The sequence below is a fragment of the Rhinopithecus bieti genome, unplaced genomic scaffold (genome assembly GCF_001698545.2).
Source record: "Rhinopithecus bieti isolate Rb0 unplaced genomic scaffold, ASM169854v2 scaffold_13259, whole genome shotgun sequence".
Lineage (NCBI taxonomy): Eukaryota > Metazoa > Chordata > Mammalia > Primates > Cercopithecidae > Rhinopithecus > Rhinopithecus bieti.
The window spans coordinates 909,176-927,353 of NW_016807544.1; the positions used below are offsets into that span (position 1 = coordinate 909,176).

The 18,178-nt window shown below is 45.4% G+C and overlaps 1 protein-coding gene across 1 annotated transcript; it reads right to left on the minus strand.

The window, feature by feature from the left end:
- Positions 1–8,416: 8,416 nt before the first annotated feature.
- LOC108536190 (uncharacterized) lies at positions 8,417–13,647 on the minus strand. Its single transcript, XM_017882745.1, is given in 4 exon segments — positions 8,417–8,683; positions 8,686–9,030; positions 13,055–13,161; positions 13,287–13,647. Coding segments are annotated over 4 exon segments (1,080 nt in total).
- Between the last annotated feature and the right edge of the window lie 4,531 nt (positions 13,648–18,178).

Sequence of the window (18,178 nt, forward strand, 5' to 3'; positions counted from 1 at the left end):
TATGCAATGATAAGCCCTCAAACTTGTCTTTCCATGGCCACCTCTGCACCCATATTGGCCCCAGGTTCCTTCTGGCTCTCAACTGCAGGACCTTCTTTTAGGACATCATCAGTCCCTCCTCTGGGCAGCAGTCCTCAAAGCTGTATTCTTTCCCAGGCCCACCCCTTCCTGAAACTTCTCTTTCCTCCATCTTTTCTCCCCTTCTTAGCTGTGTAATCCGAAAAAAATTAGCTGATCCCATGTGGTTAATGACTAATAACAGGTTATAGCGCTAGTCTCACAGGTGTTGCATTTACTCTTGACTTTGAAAGGCAGAGCAGCAGTCTTAGGCAATGGTTTCTCAAAATACAGTCCCTGGACTTGTAGCATCAGCTTCATCAGGGAGTTTTATTAGAAATGCACATTCCCAATCCCCACTCCAAACAAATTACATCACAGATGTTGGGGTGGGCACTGACAATCCGTTTGAATGAGCCCTCCAGGAGACTCAGATGCAAGCCAGGGTCTGAGGACCCCTGGTCTAAGGAAAGAGATCTATAACAGTGTATTCCCCATCCTGTGGGGAGTGGAGAATTTTTGTCCGTACTTATGCTGGACTCACAGCATAGCTGCAAATATCTTTGTTTCATGCAAGCCACACTGAAGAGGCTTGAGTAGGCAAAGACCCCATTTGCTCCAACTCTGGGGGTTTTCCTGTGTCCTTCCTCCAGATTGTTTGAGTCGCATGGAAAGAAACTGGTGTGTGGAAAAGGGCAGCATTGCCTCACCTGCCACAGAGAGGGCTTTAGGAGTCAAAGGAAACCCACCCATTGGAAATGAGCAATCTAGCCATCCAGTTTCCTAAGAGCTGAGGAATTCAAGCAGAGGAAAAAGAGACTGATAATATTTACTAATCAATGTGAGTTACTCTTTCTTCCATCAATTCTTTTTGAACATTTACAGATTGCCCCTAAGCTGAATCCCATGGCCCCACCCTCAAACAGTTTACATGAGAGTGAGACCATCAGTCAGAATGGGTTGGACTATGCCTGGTAACAAACACCACCACAGTCTTGGGGCCTTAACATAGCAAAGGCTCATCTTGCAAATGCTTCATATCCAATGAGGGTCTGCTCTGCTCCACAAAATCACTCAGGGGCTCAGGGCGACGGAGAATCCACTATCTTGCACCTGCCCTAGTCATTGCAGCAGGGGAAGAAACATCTGGAGGTGGTCAGGTACCCACCCAGAAGTAAATTCCAACACTTCTGCTTACCTCTCACTGGGCAGAATCAGTCACATGGCTTTACTAACTTCAAGGAGCCAACAGATGTATGCTAAAAGAGAGAAACATGGATATAGTTGGATATTAAAAGACTTTACCACACTAAGACCACTCATTTATTCATTCACTTATTCTTGAATAAATATTTACAGAATGCTTACTGCATATCAAGCACTGGGCCAGACCCTAGGGATATAGCATCCCCAGAGCCGCTGCCTTTGCACAACACTAGAGAGAGCCATTAATATTACATTCATGCAAATAGTGCCCCCTGCAGGTGTGCAACACAGGAGCCCTGCTGTCTTTTACTTTTCTTGTTTATGTTATGTTTTATCATTACTATCTATCTTCCCCACCAGAAAGCAAAGTCAGAGAGCTGAGATTTTGTCTGAGTTGCTCACTGCTATATTTCTGGAGTTTATCACAGTGTCTAGTGACCTCAATAAATATTTAAGTAAATGACTGAAAATGAAAAATTATTGACTATGTTCCCTATCAGTTCCTGCCTTCATGGAGCTTATACTCTGTTGAGTTGGGAGTTGTGTAAACAATTAGCTGAAGTATTGAGAAAAATCATGCACTAGACAGTGAAATACAGGTCAAGTAAAAACCTGGGCCACGTGCCTTGGGAGCAGGAAAAAACTGGGGATCATTTTTGACCATGAGTAGGATCAGGGAGATGAACCTTGTTTTGAAGGTGAAAAATGAATATCCAGAGAGGTTGGCAAGGGTCCTGCCCATCAAGGGGCGAGCAGCAAGGCAGGCAGAAGAATCCTGCCCTACCTCGTGTTCTGGTATTTTTTCTTCTCCCTACACTAACTAACAAAGCTTTATATAGTCAGTCTTCCCTACCTGCTGGTTCCGCATTCATGGATTCAATCAATTGCAGATTGAAAATATTTAAAAACAACAATAAAAATAATACAATTTTAAAAAACAATACAGTGTAATGACCATTTGTACAGTGCTTACATTTTATTAGGTTTTAAAAGTAATCTAGAGATGATTTAAAGTATATGGGAGGATGTGTGTAGGTTATATGCAAATACTACACCATTTTATATTACGGACTTGAGCATCCTTGGATTTTGGTGTCCTGGGGTGAGGGGGTCCTGGAATCAATCCCCCTCAGATATCGAATGATGACTGTATTTGTACAGCACTTTACCATTTTCCAACAGCTTTCATATACTACATATCTATAACTACTCTTTAAGGGTTAAAAGCCTTAAAAGTCTCTCCCTAGTCCCCACCCCACCATCCTACACCCAGTCTCAGAATTTGGTCTTCTTTTGATGTCTCTTTGCCTCTGGGAGGAGATGTGGGATGTGTTTTGTTGTGAGGGTGGAACATGCAGTTCTCCCCCTGCTGCCCTACCTCTCAGCACTTGCCCCCATACCTGTTCCCCAGCTGCCCAGAAGCACCGCATAGAAGAGGCAGCTTTTCCGAAGGGCATCTGCAGAGCACATGGGAGGGCTCTGTCCCAGCCGTGGTGGACAGAGAAAGGTGGAGGATGTCTGAACCAAAACCTTCTTCCCCTGCAGGCAAGAAAAGGGCTCATTATTTTCACTTGAGCTTGCAAGTAAAAACAATTACGTAAGCTTCCCATCTGGCTTCCAAAGCACTTTTGAAACAATTCCATTGCAAGTCCTTTCATTTTATGGGGCTCTAAAGACAGGGCACAGTTAGAGTTTATCATTGGGAATCTTTGTCCCAATGTGTGGCCTTTGTCCCCTCCTGCTGCCTCACTCCTGTCTCTCTGTCCTTTCCTCTCTCACTTGCCTTCCTTCCCTTTCTGCAAATCTCTCCTCCCTGAGGGCTCAGCCAAGGCTCTATTCAGTCTAACAAGCATTTCCTTAGAGCCCACTCTCCACCAGGCCCCTGCTTGGTAATGGAGATTCCAGGATGGGCAGGAAAAAGCCAGAGGCTCACGGGGCTTAAAAGGGGTGAGGCCCATTCATGACACCCTCCGGAGATGCCTGCTTTCATCCTATTCCACCTTCTACCCTCGCCCTTTCACAAAACATCTGTCTTCCTGAGATTCTACCATGAGCCAAGTAATGAGCTAAGAGTTGACATGCATTCTTTTTTTTTAGACAGTCTCACTCTGTCGCCTAGGCTGGAGTGCAATGGCATGCATGATCTTGGCTCACTGCAACTGCTGCTGCAATTCAAGAATTCAATTCAAGAACTGAATTCGAGAATTCAAGCAATTCTCCTGCCTCAGCCTCCTGAGTAGCTGGGACTACAGGTACGCGCCACCACGCCTGGCTAATTTTTGTATTTTTGGTAGAGACAGGGTTTCACCATGTTGGCCAGGCTGGCCTCGAACTCCTGACCTCAGGTGATCCACCCACCTCGGCCTCCCAAAGTGCTGGGATTACAGGCGCGAGCCACTGTGCCCAGCCGACATGCATTCTTTCATTTCATTTTCACAAGTTATTCTCTTATTACGCCCATTTTTAGATAAAGAGACTATGGCTCAAGAGGTTATATAAGTTGCCCGAGGTCACACAGCTAGGAAAGGGCCCAGCCAGTATCCCCCCTACACAGCCTGCCTTCCGGCCCCATCCTCCTCCTGGGCCATGCTGTCTCCACCAAAATGCTCAGAATAAAAAGAACAAAGAACAAAGAACTGGACACAGCATTTGCACCATCTCTACCACTCCTCTCTTTTGAGAGTTGGCTTTTTCTTTTTTAAATTGGCAAGTAAAGATTGTGTATATTTATGGTATAAAACATGATGTTTATATATATACACACATACACATTGTAGAATGGCTAAATCAAGCTATTTAACATATGCATTACCTCACACACTTATTTTTTGTAGTGAGAACACTTTGATCTACTCTCTTAGCAATTTTCAAATATACAATATATTAACTATGAGAGTTTGCTTTTAAAAAAAGTCTAGTGATTCTTTCTAAAAACCAAGGACTTGTGTACCTTAGAGATCACTGTCTCCTCATCTCCCTGCAGTTTTAAAAACCAGATGTTTTGATCACTCCTTTTTTTTTTTTTTTTTTTTTTGAGACAAGGTCTTGCTTTGTCACCCAGACTGGAGTGCAGTGGCTCAGTGGAGCAATCGCAGCTCATTGCAGCCTTCACCTCCCTGGTTCAAGCAATTCTCCCACCTCAGCCTCCAGAGTAGCTGGGACTACAGGTATGCACCACCACGTTGGCCTAATTTTTGTATTTTTTGTAGAGATGGGCATCCCACTATGTTGCCCAGGCTGATCTCAAACTTCTGGGCTCAGGGGATCTGCCTGCCTCAGCCTCCCAAAGTGTTAGGTTACAGGTGTGAGCCACTGTGCCGTCTTGATGACTTCTTTACTCCCTAGAGAGCAGAGAAACCTTTCCTGCCTAGCCTATGGCCTCGGTCTTAGAAGTCATCTCTGGAGTCCAGCAAGCCTCACAGATGCTGGGCTAACTTTTCACATCCTTTGAGGGGGTTTCGATGATCTAAGTAAGAAGAGGCACACACTGCCAGTTTACTGCCAAGCTTCACTCTTAGCCCTCCTTTACCCTACAGTGCTCTGGGGAGGGGAGGAGATGGCAAAGACCCTCCCCAGGATGGTTTCTGAAGGGTCACATCCAGCATTGGAAAGCGCTGGAGGGCAATGTGCTGGTCTGAGTGTAATCTGCATGTGCGTGTGGGTTTCAAGCATCCTCCTAAACAAGCCAAATGTCCAGGAAAGGATAGAATCCACAGTAAGATTTTGTAATTTTGGTGTCTAAAGCTGTCTTCATTTTTTTTTTATTATTCCACCTCGTCCACCCACTCCAGCCAGCTCAAATTCCCTGTGCCAAAAGTATGGAGAGACGAAGATGTCAGGAACGTGTGAGAACTCCCCCAGACGGTCTTTTGGAGTCACCCTGCCCTCCCAGACAATTTTGGTGCTGGCTGCCTCCAGGAACCTGACTCTCTCAGTCTCTTACTATTTCGCTCCGTGGGTCAAGTCTATGCAAAGCCTTCACGCTGAGCCTTGCCTTGCAGGCAGCCTTTGTGAGGCAGTCATCATGGCTCAGCTAACTGCAGCAGGAAGAGACAAACATGGAGCTAAAAGCATAGCACCTGGGATTCCAGGAAAGCGGGAAGTTCTGCAGTTAGCATTAGGTTAGTCTACTAGTGAGAGTGGAGCTGGGTCATAGGCCCAGGTTCAGGGTAAGGACCTTGAGATGTTTTGGCTGTGTCCCCACCTGAATCTCATCTTGGATTATAGCTCTCATGTGTTGTGGGAGGGACCGAATGGGAGATGATTGAATCATGGGCATGGTTTCCCCCATACTGTTCTTATGGTAGTGAATAAGTCTCATGAGATCTGATGGTTTTATAAGGAGTTTCCCCTTTTGCTTGGCTCTCATTCTCTCTTGCCTGCCGCCGTGTAAAATGTGCCTTTCACCTTCCACTGTGATTGTGAGGCCTCCTCACCCATGTGGAACTGTGAGTTCATTAAGCCTCTTTTTCTTTATAAATTACCCAGTCTCGGGTATGTCTTTATCAGCAGCATAAGAACAGATTCATACGAACCCCTGTCTCTGAGAAGTCCAGTTCTAGAAGGACTGAGTTACTGGGGCAAGACTCATATGGCACATGGTGAAAAACAATACCCTGTTGCAACAATCCAGATGGGGCATTTTATTGTCTCATCCATGGCTTTTTTTTTTTTTAGAACTGGGACTTCATGTCAGAGTCGTAGAAGTAACAAGAGTAACTCAATGCTGAATACTGGAAAATTAAAGCTGAGCTACAGAAATGTCTCCAGCTAAAGTCAGGCATACTGGACACTCTTTTTCTAGAACTAACTCCCCAGTTAGTACACACCCCTCACAGTTACTTTCCCCACATGTTCCCACCCCAGTAGCTCCTATGGCTACTACAGAATCATCAGCTATTTTGGGCCCAAGGTGATTGGTCCAAGGGTGACCTGTGATGAACAATAGGCCAAACCAGGACCCTTTCCAGAGATGTTTAGACTTGGGGCTCAAGTCTTCGAGACAGCTTCTCTCTGGTGACTGTAGCAGACCCTGTCAATGTTCAGCACCTGTCCCCTCATCATTGCTGACTCTCTGTTCTGACTTCACACGATACATTCCCTTTAGTGGATTCTCTGCACACTCTATGGACCAACACGTTCTTCAGATCATTAATGTACCATTAATCATCTGATGTTCCTGCTTCTTTTCCACTTGCATTTTACTCCGTTAAATGCCAAAAGATCAAGAATAATTTAGTCAATTATTTTCCACTGGGTTTCACACAGCTTCCTTCAGAGCAGTCAAAAAATTCTTACTTAATTTTGAAGCAAAAGAATCCCTGAAACTCTATAGCCCCTCCCCAGTATCCAGAACTTTTCCTGGCATTTGGAGATTCTGAGTAGCCCTTTTTAATACCAGACACCTGTGTCAAACCCTAGTTAGTGTCAGTAAAAACTGCTCAAGCTTGAAGTTAGGTGAACTTCAAATAAACTGTCTTTCTAAAGAAACAGACTGATTCTGACATAGAACCACATTTAGCTATTTTTGTGCTATGCATTTGCCTCATCTAGTAGATTATAAACTTTTGGAGGAGAAGAAATTAGTGTCAGATATCTTTGTATTCCTTGGCTCCATACCTTACACTGAGTAAATATTTAGTAAGTACAACTTTGCTACGTAAATGTATCATTCAATCACATTCTCTATGTTAAGTATAAAATTACTGATTTAAGCATTATGAATCAAATAGATAACCCCACTAGGATATATTTTAAGTTGGGCTGTTACAGACCTAATGGTTGGTTTTATAATGGACCCCCAATATTAATAAAATTCAGCAAAACTAATTGGCACTTTACTTTTGCATATAGCACATCCAACTGCTAAGAGCCAAGTTTCCAAGTATGTATCCTACATAGGGAAAATCTTCTGCCTTTTCCATCAAAGAGGGTTTAACTCGTTGATGGAATAGGGAAATCTCTCTGGCTAAGCAGAAATGGAACCTGCCCAAGGGGAGGAGACACTTTGAATGATCAGGGAATAATTGGTCAGTCTGGCATAGGCCAGTGTTCAATTAGAAACAAGAGAGAGCCCTTCCTACTGCCTCAATCCAGAAAGCAGGAGTCATGGCACCCCTGAAAGATGCTCTGGGGAGAACCCATAGGAAGTAGATATGGAGAGGTCCTGCTGGGTGGCAGATTCAACAGGACACGAGTGGAGACGGAATAATCCAACGAGCCTATGGAGAGAAGCAACAGCTTTCGGGACAATGTGGGCTTCCAAAGGCCTGGGACCCGAGGTTACTCCAGCTTCCCACTTCCTACTGCAGGCAGACTCTCACCCACAGCAGGCCAGGCCCCCCATGTGAAGTCTTCATACAGCCCTCAGATTTTTGTGAAGGGAGAAGAGGCAGTCCACTCTCAGAGGAACACAGGGACAGGGGCACAGAAATTCCTACCCCTTGTGGGCCAAGAGAGGAAATTAGAGGGCCTGAGGCAGAGAAACACTGTGCTATGCACCTCCATGTTGACTCTACTTCCAGGCAGACAACCTGGGTGAGAGGTGCACACATATAGATGAACGTGTAGGATGCTGGGTGACTCAGTGGAAGCACAGAGTTGGGGAAAAGCCTCTGCTCCCCATGGCCTCTCTGGGCTTCAAGTCTGCCCAGCTCTACCTGGTACTGGGATAGGTCCCACTGCTGGAGGCCATCTGTGGTTCACCCAGTGGCCACTCCACCCTCCAATGGTAACGGCACCCCGGTTTTCCTCTGGGGACCCAGCCTTCCCCCACGTTCAGTCCTCGTGACCTCATCTTCCTGCTCTAGAAGTAGACACACATGCCCTGTGCTGGCCAAACAGTGGGTTCCATCTCCCTGGCCACTGCACTGATTTAAGGGGAGGACATGTGACCAAAGCTCAAATGGTCAGCCCAGCATTCATGGCTGAAATGGAGAAAAGAGGCACCCTTTTTCCATGGGGTGAGGCCAGAGATTTGGGTTGGGAGTGGGAAAGCGAAGAGCATTGTGTGGGGAGTGGGTGCCTGAGAATGAAACCAAACAGGGAGGTCAAGGGAAACAACACAGCCTTGGCTCAATCCACTACATCAGCCAAGAAACCTGCTGTGCTTAAACCAGATTGGGTTTTTAGTGCTTACAACTAAATGAGCTCTTCATTTGAATACAATTGCTAATGGTCCTCCTATTAGAAAAGAGAAGGAAAGGGAGGAACAAGCCCTGTGCCACTGAGTGACATTACCATGGTGGCAACTTTGAAGGGTCCCCGTTTCATGCCTTTCTCTTTCCTTCTCCAAGAGCATTCGCTACCCAGGCAATACTCCTTTGAAAGGCAGCTTGTGAATCCCAACAACTAGGGAGTGTGCCACTTTCCTCCCCACCTGCCCCCTTGCGTCATGGTGTCCGATGGTGGAGCAGAGGGCTTTCTGTGAGTGTACTTAAATACTTTCAGAGCCAGTTTTAGACTTTTCATTCCATAGACCAGAAAATTGCTGAAATTAGTAGACATTTCAAGTGGCTCTTCCTCAAGCCCAGAAAAGATTTCTGCTGTTGCTATGTTTAAAAGCCCAGCAGCAAGTTGTTTTGGCTTATGTCTTATTGTTATATAATAAACATGATAAGCTCTGTAAGCTCTGAACACTGGTTGCAAGGATGAAAATCGAGGCCTCACAATAGTATGTGCCCTGGAGATGCTTTGTAGAGGGCAGGGGGAAGATAATAGTTTTCTGTGAGTGTTCAAATAACAATGTGTGTAGTAGATTCAAAATTGCTATGTAAATTCCCAAAGGAAACAGTAGGGGAAAAAAGAAGAAGGTTATGGATTAAAATGAAGAGGTGATATATTAATGTGAGGGAAAAATGTAATCAACAACCAAATGAGAGCTAGTTTTAATAAGACGGGGACCCAGGAGAGGTGGACTGATCCATTGTAGAAAGGAGATAAGCTTTATATGCTATGTAACAAATTACTATAAACCTAGCCGCTTAATGAAACACAAATTTGTGATCACCTAAGAGTTCAGAGCAGTCCCCAGTGACAGCCAGCAAGAAAGTGAGGCAGAAGTACAGGTGTGGTGCGGCTGGGTTCTCTGCATAGGGTCTCATGAGGTTGGCATCAAGAATTTGGTTGCTTGTGGTTGTAGGACTGAGTTGCCCACCTGCTGCAGGCTGTTACCGGGGACTGCTCAGCTCCTGGAGGCCTCTCCCATTTTCTCATCCTGTAGCCCTCTTACAATGTAGCTACTGGCTCCTTCAAGAAAAATTCCTCTCATGCCTCCAATCTCTCTTCTTTGATCTCTAACCTCTACACCCTCTTTTAAAGAGTTCACCTGATTAGGTCAGGCCCACCCACTCAAGGGATGGGATTACACAGGTTTTGCACACTGGGTGAGGGAATCTTGGGGGCCACTTTAGAATTCTATTACAGTGATCAAACTTTTGTGCCAAAGCAGGGACCCAAAATGTGTAATTTTAATGCACTACATTATGGGCTGAGTGTGCCTTGCCTCACCCCAATTCATTTGTTGAAGTTCTAACTCCCAGTGTGATGGTATTTGGAGGTGGGCCCTTTGTGAAGTAATTTGGTTTACATGAGGTCATGAGGGTGGGCTCCCATGATGAGATTAGTGTCTTATAAGAAAAGGAATATAGACCACCTACTCTTTCTGTCTCTGTCATGTGAGGAACACAGTGAGAAGGCAATCATCTGTAAAGCAGGGAGAGAGCCTTCCCCAGGAGCTGAATCTGCCAACATCTTGATCTTGGACTTCCCAGCCTCCAGAATCTTCAGAGAAATGCCTGTTGTCTGAACCACCATATGTTACCCTGTTACAGCAGCTTGAGCTAAGATGATACGGAGAGGCCCAGTTAATCTACCTCAACATGAACCTTTCGTAACACATACACTTTATCTGCTTATGCCCTTACTCATTCAACAAAGGAGCTCCTTTACTTTTCTTCTCTTTTTTTCTTTTTTTTTTTTTTTTCTTGAGACAGGGTTTCACCGTGTTAGCCAGGTTGAGCTTGAACTCCTGACCTCAAGCAATCCACCTGCCAAGGCCTCCCAAAGTGCTGGGATTACAGGCGTGAGCCACTGTGCCTGGCCAAGGAGCTCCTATTGTCCTCTCTGCACTGTGCTTGACCCCAGGGCCAGGATTAGGCTGGGGCCAATGAGGCATTGAACGGACAAAGTTTAAGGAGAAACTCATTTGCACAACCCTGAGAGGGAGTGCCACCTGGCATTGCCTGCCCTCCACCCCCTCCTGGCCCTTCCAGGCACAGAGGAAACAAAGATTTTTTTTTAAGCCACTTTCTTCCTCAAGACACCCACAGGTTAAGAGGTCAGAAACAGGGCATACCACACTGGCCTTTGGAACTTCAATTGCTCACTTCACAAGAGCACAAAGTGTTCCCTAAGAGCAGCTGAGTATAATGGAAAAAGTTAAGTGGCCTCTTCTGACCCCGATGATTCAAAAGTTTAGAGTCATTTTTAACACTATTCAAAGAAAATGTGACACTCACATAAACTTGACGCTACATGTCATTGAATCACGGCTCTAAAGAAACTGACAGGCCGGGTGCGGTGGCTCACGCCTGTAATCCCAGCACTTTGGGAGGCTGAGGCGGGTGGCTCATGAGGTCAAGAGATCGAGACCACCCTGGCTAACATGGTGAAACCCCGTCTCTAGTAAAAATACAAAAAATTAGCCAGGCATGGTGGTTGGGCCCCTGTAGTCCCAGCTACTTGGGAGGCTGAGGCAGGAGAATCACTTGAACCCGGGAGGCGGAGGTTGCAGTGAGCCGAGATGATGCCACTACACTCCAGCATGGGCGACAGAGCAAGCCTCCATCTCAAAAAAAAAAAAAAGAAAAGGAAAAAAAGAAAAAGAAACCTTCACCACCTCTTGCTCCATTGAAATGTTTGTACAGTTTTCTCACATTCCACGAAACATTCCATGTTTGTTTCCCAGGCACAAGGTAACTGCTTCTTTCACCCGTTTTTTTCCATCTCTGTTTTTGGTTTGTTTTTTTGAGACAAAATTTCACTGTGTCACCCAGGCTGGAGTGCAATAGTGCAATCTCAGCTCACTGCAGCCTCAGCCTCCTGGGGTCAATCGATTCTCCCACCTCAGCCTCCCAAGTAGCTGGGACAACAGGCACACACAACCATGCCCAGCTAATTTTGTTATTGGAAAGGGGTCCCAATCCAGACCCCAGGAGAGGGTTCCTGGATCTCGTACAAGAAAGAAGTCAAGGCAAATCCACAGAGGAAAGTGAAAGCCAGTTTACTAAGGGAGTAAAAGAATGGCTACTCCATAGGCAGAAAAGCCCCGAGAGCTGGGGCTGCCCGTTTTTATAGTTATTTCTTGATTATATGGTAAACAATGGACGGATTATTCATGCCTCTCCTTTCTACACCATATAGGGTAAGTTCCTGATGTTACCATGGCATTTGTACACTGTCATGGCACTGGTGGGAGTGTAGCAGTAAGAACCACCAGAGGTCACTCTCATTACCGTCTTGGTTTTGGTGGGTTTTAGCTGGCTTCTTTACTGCAAACTGTTTTATCAGCAAGGTCTTTGTGACCTGTATCTTGTTCCTACCTCTATCCCATCCTGTGATTTACAATGTCTAACTCTCTGGGAATGAAGCCCAGTAGGTCTCCGCCTTATTTTACACAGCCTCTATTCAAGATAGTGTTACTCTGGTTAAATCGCCTCTGACGATTTTGTTTTTTTGTGGATACAAGGTCTCACTATGTTGCCCAGTTTGGTCTCGAACCCCTAGAATCACTCGTGATTCTCCTGCTTTGGTCTCCCAAAGTGCTGGGATTATAGGCAGGAGTCACCGCATTCAACCTCTCTCTCTGTCTTTATTTACCATTTTAGTCAGCTGGGGCACTTGTTAAAAGACTCTTATAAATCTCTTTTCCTCTGACTTCCATTCACGATGCAAAGCTGCGCCACTCACCGCTCCATAGTGTGTCCGAAATTGGTGGGTTCTTGGTCTTGCTAACTTCAAGAATGAAGCTGTGGACCCTCACGCTGAGTGTTACATTTCTTAAAGATGGTGTATCCGGAGTTTGTTCCTTCTTCCCGGTGGGTTTGTGATCTCCATGGCTTCAGGACTGAAGCTGCAGACCTTCGCGGTGAGTGTTACAGCCCTTAAAAGCAGCGTGGACTCAACAATGAGCAGCAACAACATTTACCACAACAGGAAAAGAACAAAACTTCCACAGGGTGGAAATGGACCGGCTTGGGCAGCCTGCTTTTATTCCCTTATCTGACCCCACCCACATCCTGCTGATTGGTCCATTTTACAGAGAGCTGATTGGTCTATTTTACAGAGAGCTGATTGGTCCGTTTTGACAGAGTGCTGATTGGTGTGTTTACAATCATTGAGCTAGACACAGGGCTAGACAGAAAAGTTCTGGAAGTCCCCACTGGGTTAGCTAGATACAGAGTACCAATTGGTGTATTTACGAACCTTGAGCTAGACACAGAGTACTGATTGGTGTATTTACAAACCCTGAGCTACACACAGAGTGCTGATTGGTGCGTTTACAATCCTTGAGCTAGACACAGAGTGCTAGACAGAGAAGTTCTCCAAGTCCCCACTAGGTTAGTTAGATACAGAGTACCAGTTGGTGTATTTCCAAACCTGAGCTAGACACAGAGTGCTGATTGGTGCACTTACCATCCCTCAGCTAGACATAAAAGTTCTCCAAGTCCCCAACAGACTCAGGAGCCCAGCTGGCCTCCCCCGCACCGGGGCTGCAGGCAGAGCTGCCTGCCAGTCCCAAACCATGCCTGCACTCCTCAGCCCTTGGGTGGTCGATGGGACTGGGTGCCAGGGAGCAGGGGGCGGCAGCCATCAGGGAGGCTTGGGTCGTGCGGGAGCCTATGGGGGAGGGGGGGCTTGGGCATGGCAGGCTGCAGGTCCTGTGCCCTGCCCCTCAGGGAGGCAGCTGAGGCCAGGCGAGAATTTGAGCACAGCGCGGGCAGTGCTGGGAGACCTGGCGCTACCTCCGCAGCTGGTGGTCCAGGTGCTAAGCCCCTCACTGCCCTTGGCCGGCAGCCCCTCCTGGCTGCTCCTAGTGCGGGGCCTGCGGAGCCTGCGCCCGCTGGAACTCGCGCTGTTCCCACCCGCGCCTCTCACTCCACACGTCCCTGCAAGCAGAGGGAGGCGGCTCCGGCCTCTGCCAACCAGAGAGGGGCTCCCACAGTGCAGTGGCAGGCTGAAGGGCTCCTCAAGCGCTGCCAGAGTGGATGCCAAGGCCAAGGAGGCGCCAAGAGCGAGGGCTGCTAGCACATTGCCACCTCTCAGTAGGTTGTCTAGAATTTCTCTTTCCTGGCTAACAAGCCACTGGCTCTGTTGAGTGTCCATGGGGTCCTGTGGATCCTGTGGTGCAAAGGCTGAGACCTCAGCCCCAAAGCAGAGCCCAGAACAGGAGACCACCACCAAGGCCTCTTGCTTGGAGTTTTGGTTTCTTTTGGTGAAACCACTCACTGTTCTCACTCACCCTGCTAAGTGGGAAAATGAGCCCATGTGAAAATAGTCTTGGGACTGGGAGCCCTGCTAAACCCTTGTTCAGGTTAAACTCCCTTAAGCAACAGAGAACAGACCTGACTGAACTTGATCTCCCAGGATATTTCTCTGTGCGGAGAGCCTAACCAGGAAAAATGTTAAACAGATCACTCAGCTGATGACAAATATATGTGATCAATTCTGAGCCTCAGCCACAGAAGGGACTTGATGGGTTGGACCTTGACACCACCCCTTCCCCCACTACCCCCACTGCCTTGGTCTAAATCTGCATCTTGTAGAATTCTTTGCACAACAGCAGACCTATTGTGAGGACTTCCCTTCTCCCTAACCCCATCCCTCTAGCAAGTAAGATGTTTACTTCCAGTACTAGAAGGGGGCGGGCATGCAGGCAGAAATAGAAGGAATTCTAACCATAGCTAATCAAAGTCAGATTTCCAGGCCACTCCACTCTCCGGGGTCTGCTTTAACCACTGGAACAAAGTAAACAAAAAGCTGAATTGTTGCATCCTACTCTGAAGGTTAAAGTTTTGATTCAAGGCTTTCCTCTTCTGCGCCTCACAGCCTTTTGTTTCACTCTGATGCTATTATTTACTCATCCTTTTGCACAGGAAGTCAGTTAGTATAGACGAGAAGAACTTGAGACTGAGCCTCCACCTATGGTTTGTCAGAACCTAAGGAATGTCCTCATCTATAAAAGTAAGGAAATTATACTGGGCTTGCTGGGTTGGTTTGTGTGTGTAGGTGTGTGTGTAAACTATAAATGCTTGAAAACTACTACCCCTTTCAGAAAGGGTTACTACTGCTATTACTGTTATCTGCACCTTTATGTATGTATTACTGATCTGTCTCCTCTACTAGGCTATGCATTTGAGAGCAAGAATTGCGTCTGTATTGCTAATGGCAATTCCAGTGCCTGACAAAGAGGAGGTGCTGTGGAGGCCAAAGCAACTCCATCTTGGATGCTAATCCATCACTTTAACTTCTGATTAACCCTTGTTCTAGGAAGTCCTCTAAGATTTCCAGTTTATTTGATGTTCCTTGTGTGAAAGTAGGTACTTACTGTAAATCCTGCCCTGAGGTCAAAACAACCTTAATGTTATAGGACTTCAATTGTTCTACACATCCATTCTGAATCACATATACCCTTTCCCAATAGCATATAAGCCCTCGGCATGAGAATAATGGTGCAGGATCCACCATCTTGCCTCACCGCTGCCTGAGACACAGACATGGCTTCTGTTTGTAAGTTTCTGTTAAGTACGTATTTCTGAGGAACTGGATATATCAGCCTCTTTCTTCGGCCTCTCAGCTTCCTTGGACTTTTGGGGGTAGGTTTGCATAGGTCTGGCCCCCACGGAACAGGTGCTCCATCAAGGAGTAAGTGCTGATCATTTAGATTTGGGCGAGGGGCAGCAGCCACCAGGAAAGAAGAGTCTACGCATAATTACCTGCCCTACTTCCTAAGCAAGGGGTTCTCAAATTCTTTGTGTTGAGGACACATTTGAAGAGGCGAATGCATTTGAAGAGGTGGGCACATTCAGACAACGGTGACTCAGCAATCATTGCAACTTAACCCCTACTACTGAAGAACAACATCTCATGATGTCTACAAAAGCAAGCACTATGATCCCACCATTTACTGAGATGCGCTTCAGCACTGTGGTTAGAAGGTGGAACGCTGACTACCAGAATGTCCTTCCTCTAATATACACAAGAAGAATTCTCACCTGTCTAGTTAACCACTACATTTCTTGGTCCCTGGCTTGACAATACACCTCTTACCTCCTTACAGGTCTACATAGTGCGTTGGTGTGTAGTCATGTTTCAGGCAGGCACTTCAAATTTGCCCTTGGAATTCCCGGATTTTGCTTTTGCAGTTTCTAATTGTCAACAATCCTGAAGGTCATTTGTAATTTTGCTGAGATGTCATTTCTTCTTCTTCTTCTTTTTTTTTTTTTTGAGACAGAATCTAGCTCTGTCGTCCAGACTGGAGTGCAGTGGCACAATCTCAGCTCACTGTAACCTCTGCCTCCTGGGTTCAAGCAGTTCTGCCTCAGCCTCCTGAGTAGCTGAGATTATAGGCATGTCCCACCATGCCCAGCTAGTTTTTGTATTTTTAATAGAGATGAGGTTTCACCATGTTGGTAAGGCTGGTCTTGAACTCCTGACCTCGTGATCCACCCACCTTGGCCTCCCAAAGTGCTGGGATTACAGGCATGAGCCACTGTGCCCGGCCTGAGATGTCAATTTTTAAAAATTAGTTTATAAGTAATACATAAGTATATGTATATTAAAAAATGTCCATACAATAAAAAAATACAGAAGAAAACCTGTGGAAGTTTTCCTTTATGGGAACCAGTCACAGTAGGCCATGTTATACTACAGTAACAAATGTCCCCAAACCTCAGTGGCTTTATTCATTTATTTATTTATTTGTCCTATGTTGCCCAGGCTGGTCTTAAACTTCTGGCCTTAAGCAATCCTCCTACCTCAGCCTCCCAAAGCACTGGGATTACAGGTGTGAGGTTTTCTTCTTGTTCACACTACATTTTTTTCTATTTTATTTTCTTTTAAAATGATTTATTTATTTAATTTTTTTTTGAGACAGAGTCTGACTATTTCACCTAAGATGGAGTGCGGTGGAGCGATCTTGGCTCACTGCAAACTCTGCCTCCTGGGTTCAAGCGACTCTCCTGCCTCAGCCTCCCGAGTATCTGGGATTACAGGTGCGCACCACCACGCCCAGCTAATTTTTGTATTTTAGTAGAGACAGGGTTCACCATGTTGGCTAAGCTGGTCTCAAACTCCTGACCTCAGGTGACCTGCCTACATCTGCCTCCCAAAGTGCTAGGATTACAGGCATTAGCCACTGCACCCAGCCTTGATTAATTTTTTATTTTTTATTTGAAATGGAGTCTTGTTCTGTTGCTCAGGCTGGAGTGCAGTGGCACAATCTCAGCTCACTGCAACCTCTGCCTCCTGGGTTCAAGCGATCCTCCCAAATCAGCCTTACAAGTAACTGGGGTTACAGGCACTTGCCACCATACCCAGCTAATTTTTATAGTTTTAGTAGAGACAGGGTTTCACCATGTTGGCCAGACTGGTCTCAGACTCCTGACTTCAAGTGATCCGCCCACCTTGGCCTCCCACAGTGCTGGGATTACAGGCCTGACCTACCGCGCTCAGCCATGCATGTTTTTCATGAGTCCACTACAGCTCTGCTTTTTATCATCTTGACTCCAGAACGAAAACTGATGGAAGAACCTAACCTCTATCTGGAATATCACCAATCTCGTGGCAGAAGGAAAAAGACAAGGCAAATGGTGCCCTGACTTATAAAACTTTGCACAAAAATGACCAACATCAGTTATTGGCCAAAGCAAGTAATATGGTCATTCCTGAGGTCAACAGTGTGGGAAAATATCCTCCTGCAGAGAGGCGCACTGCAAGGCAAGAAACTGGAATGTTTGGTAATAGAGAATACCATTGTCCAGCACCTCCTCCAACAACTACTTCTCTCCCAGAAGCAACTGTTCTAGACAGTTCAGTGTGCATCCTTTCAGTCTCCTTTCCTATGTATTTGCTGACATATCTCTACAGGCATACACATAAATATCTAATTTTGTATGTATTTTTCTGCAATTTGCTCTGTTCACTTAATATGCTTTGGAGACCTTTCATCTCAGTATGTATAAGTCTACCCAACTCTCTCTAACAATAGCATGCTGTTTCATACCATAATATATTTAAATTCTTGGTGTACATTTTGGATTTTTTCAACATGTTTTGATATTACAAATAATGCTGCAGTATGTATTCATATAGATGCACATATCTTTGTGAATATATGTATTTCAGAATGATAGGTTTCTAGAAATAAGTTGTTAAAGTATGTATGCATTGCAGTTTTTAATAGATACTAGGAATTTGCCTTGAAAAATGCCTTCATCAATGTTCACAGCCACTAGAAACGTAAAAGTGCCTGATTTCCCAAATCTTCAACAACTCAATATTATCAAACTTTTTCTCTTCTGTAAGTGTGATGAATTTTAAAAGGGTAATTCATTGTTTGAATATACTTAATATATCGCTTCTGGGCCTTTTGTCTAAGATCAAGTGAATATACTTAATGTATTTTTTGCTTACACTGAGGTTGAGTACTGTTCATATTTATTGGCTAATTTCACAATTTCATATTTTTTTGTCTTGTGAATTGTCTGTTTCCTTTCTTTGCCCATTTCCTAGTGATTTTAAACCTTTTTCTCTTTCAACTTTTTCTTTTAGATTTTAACAAACCATTTTATGTATTTTCTCAATACTGATCTATCTGTATTACCATTTGTGAATACAAATGTGTCTCCATTACATC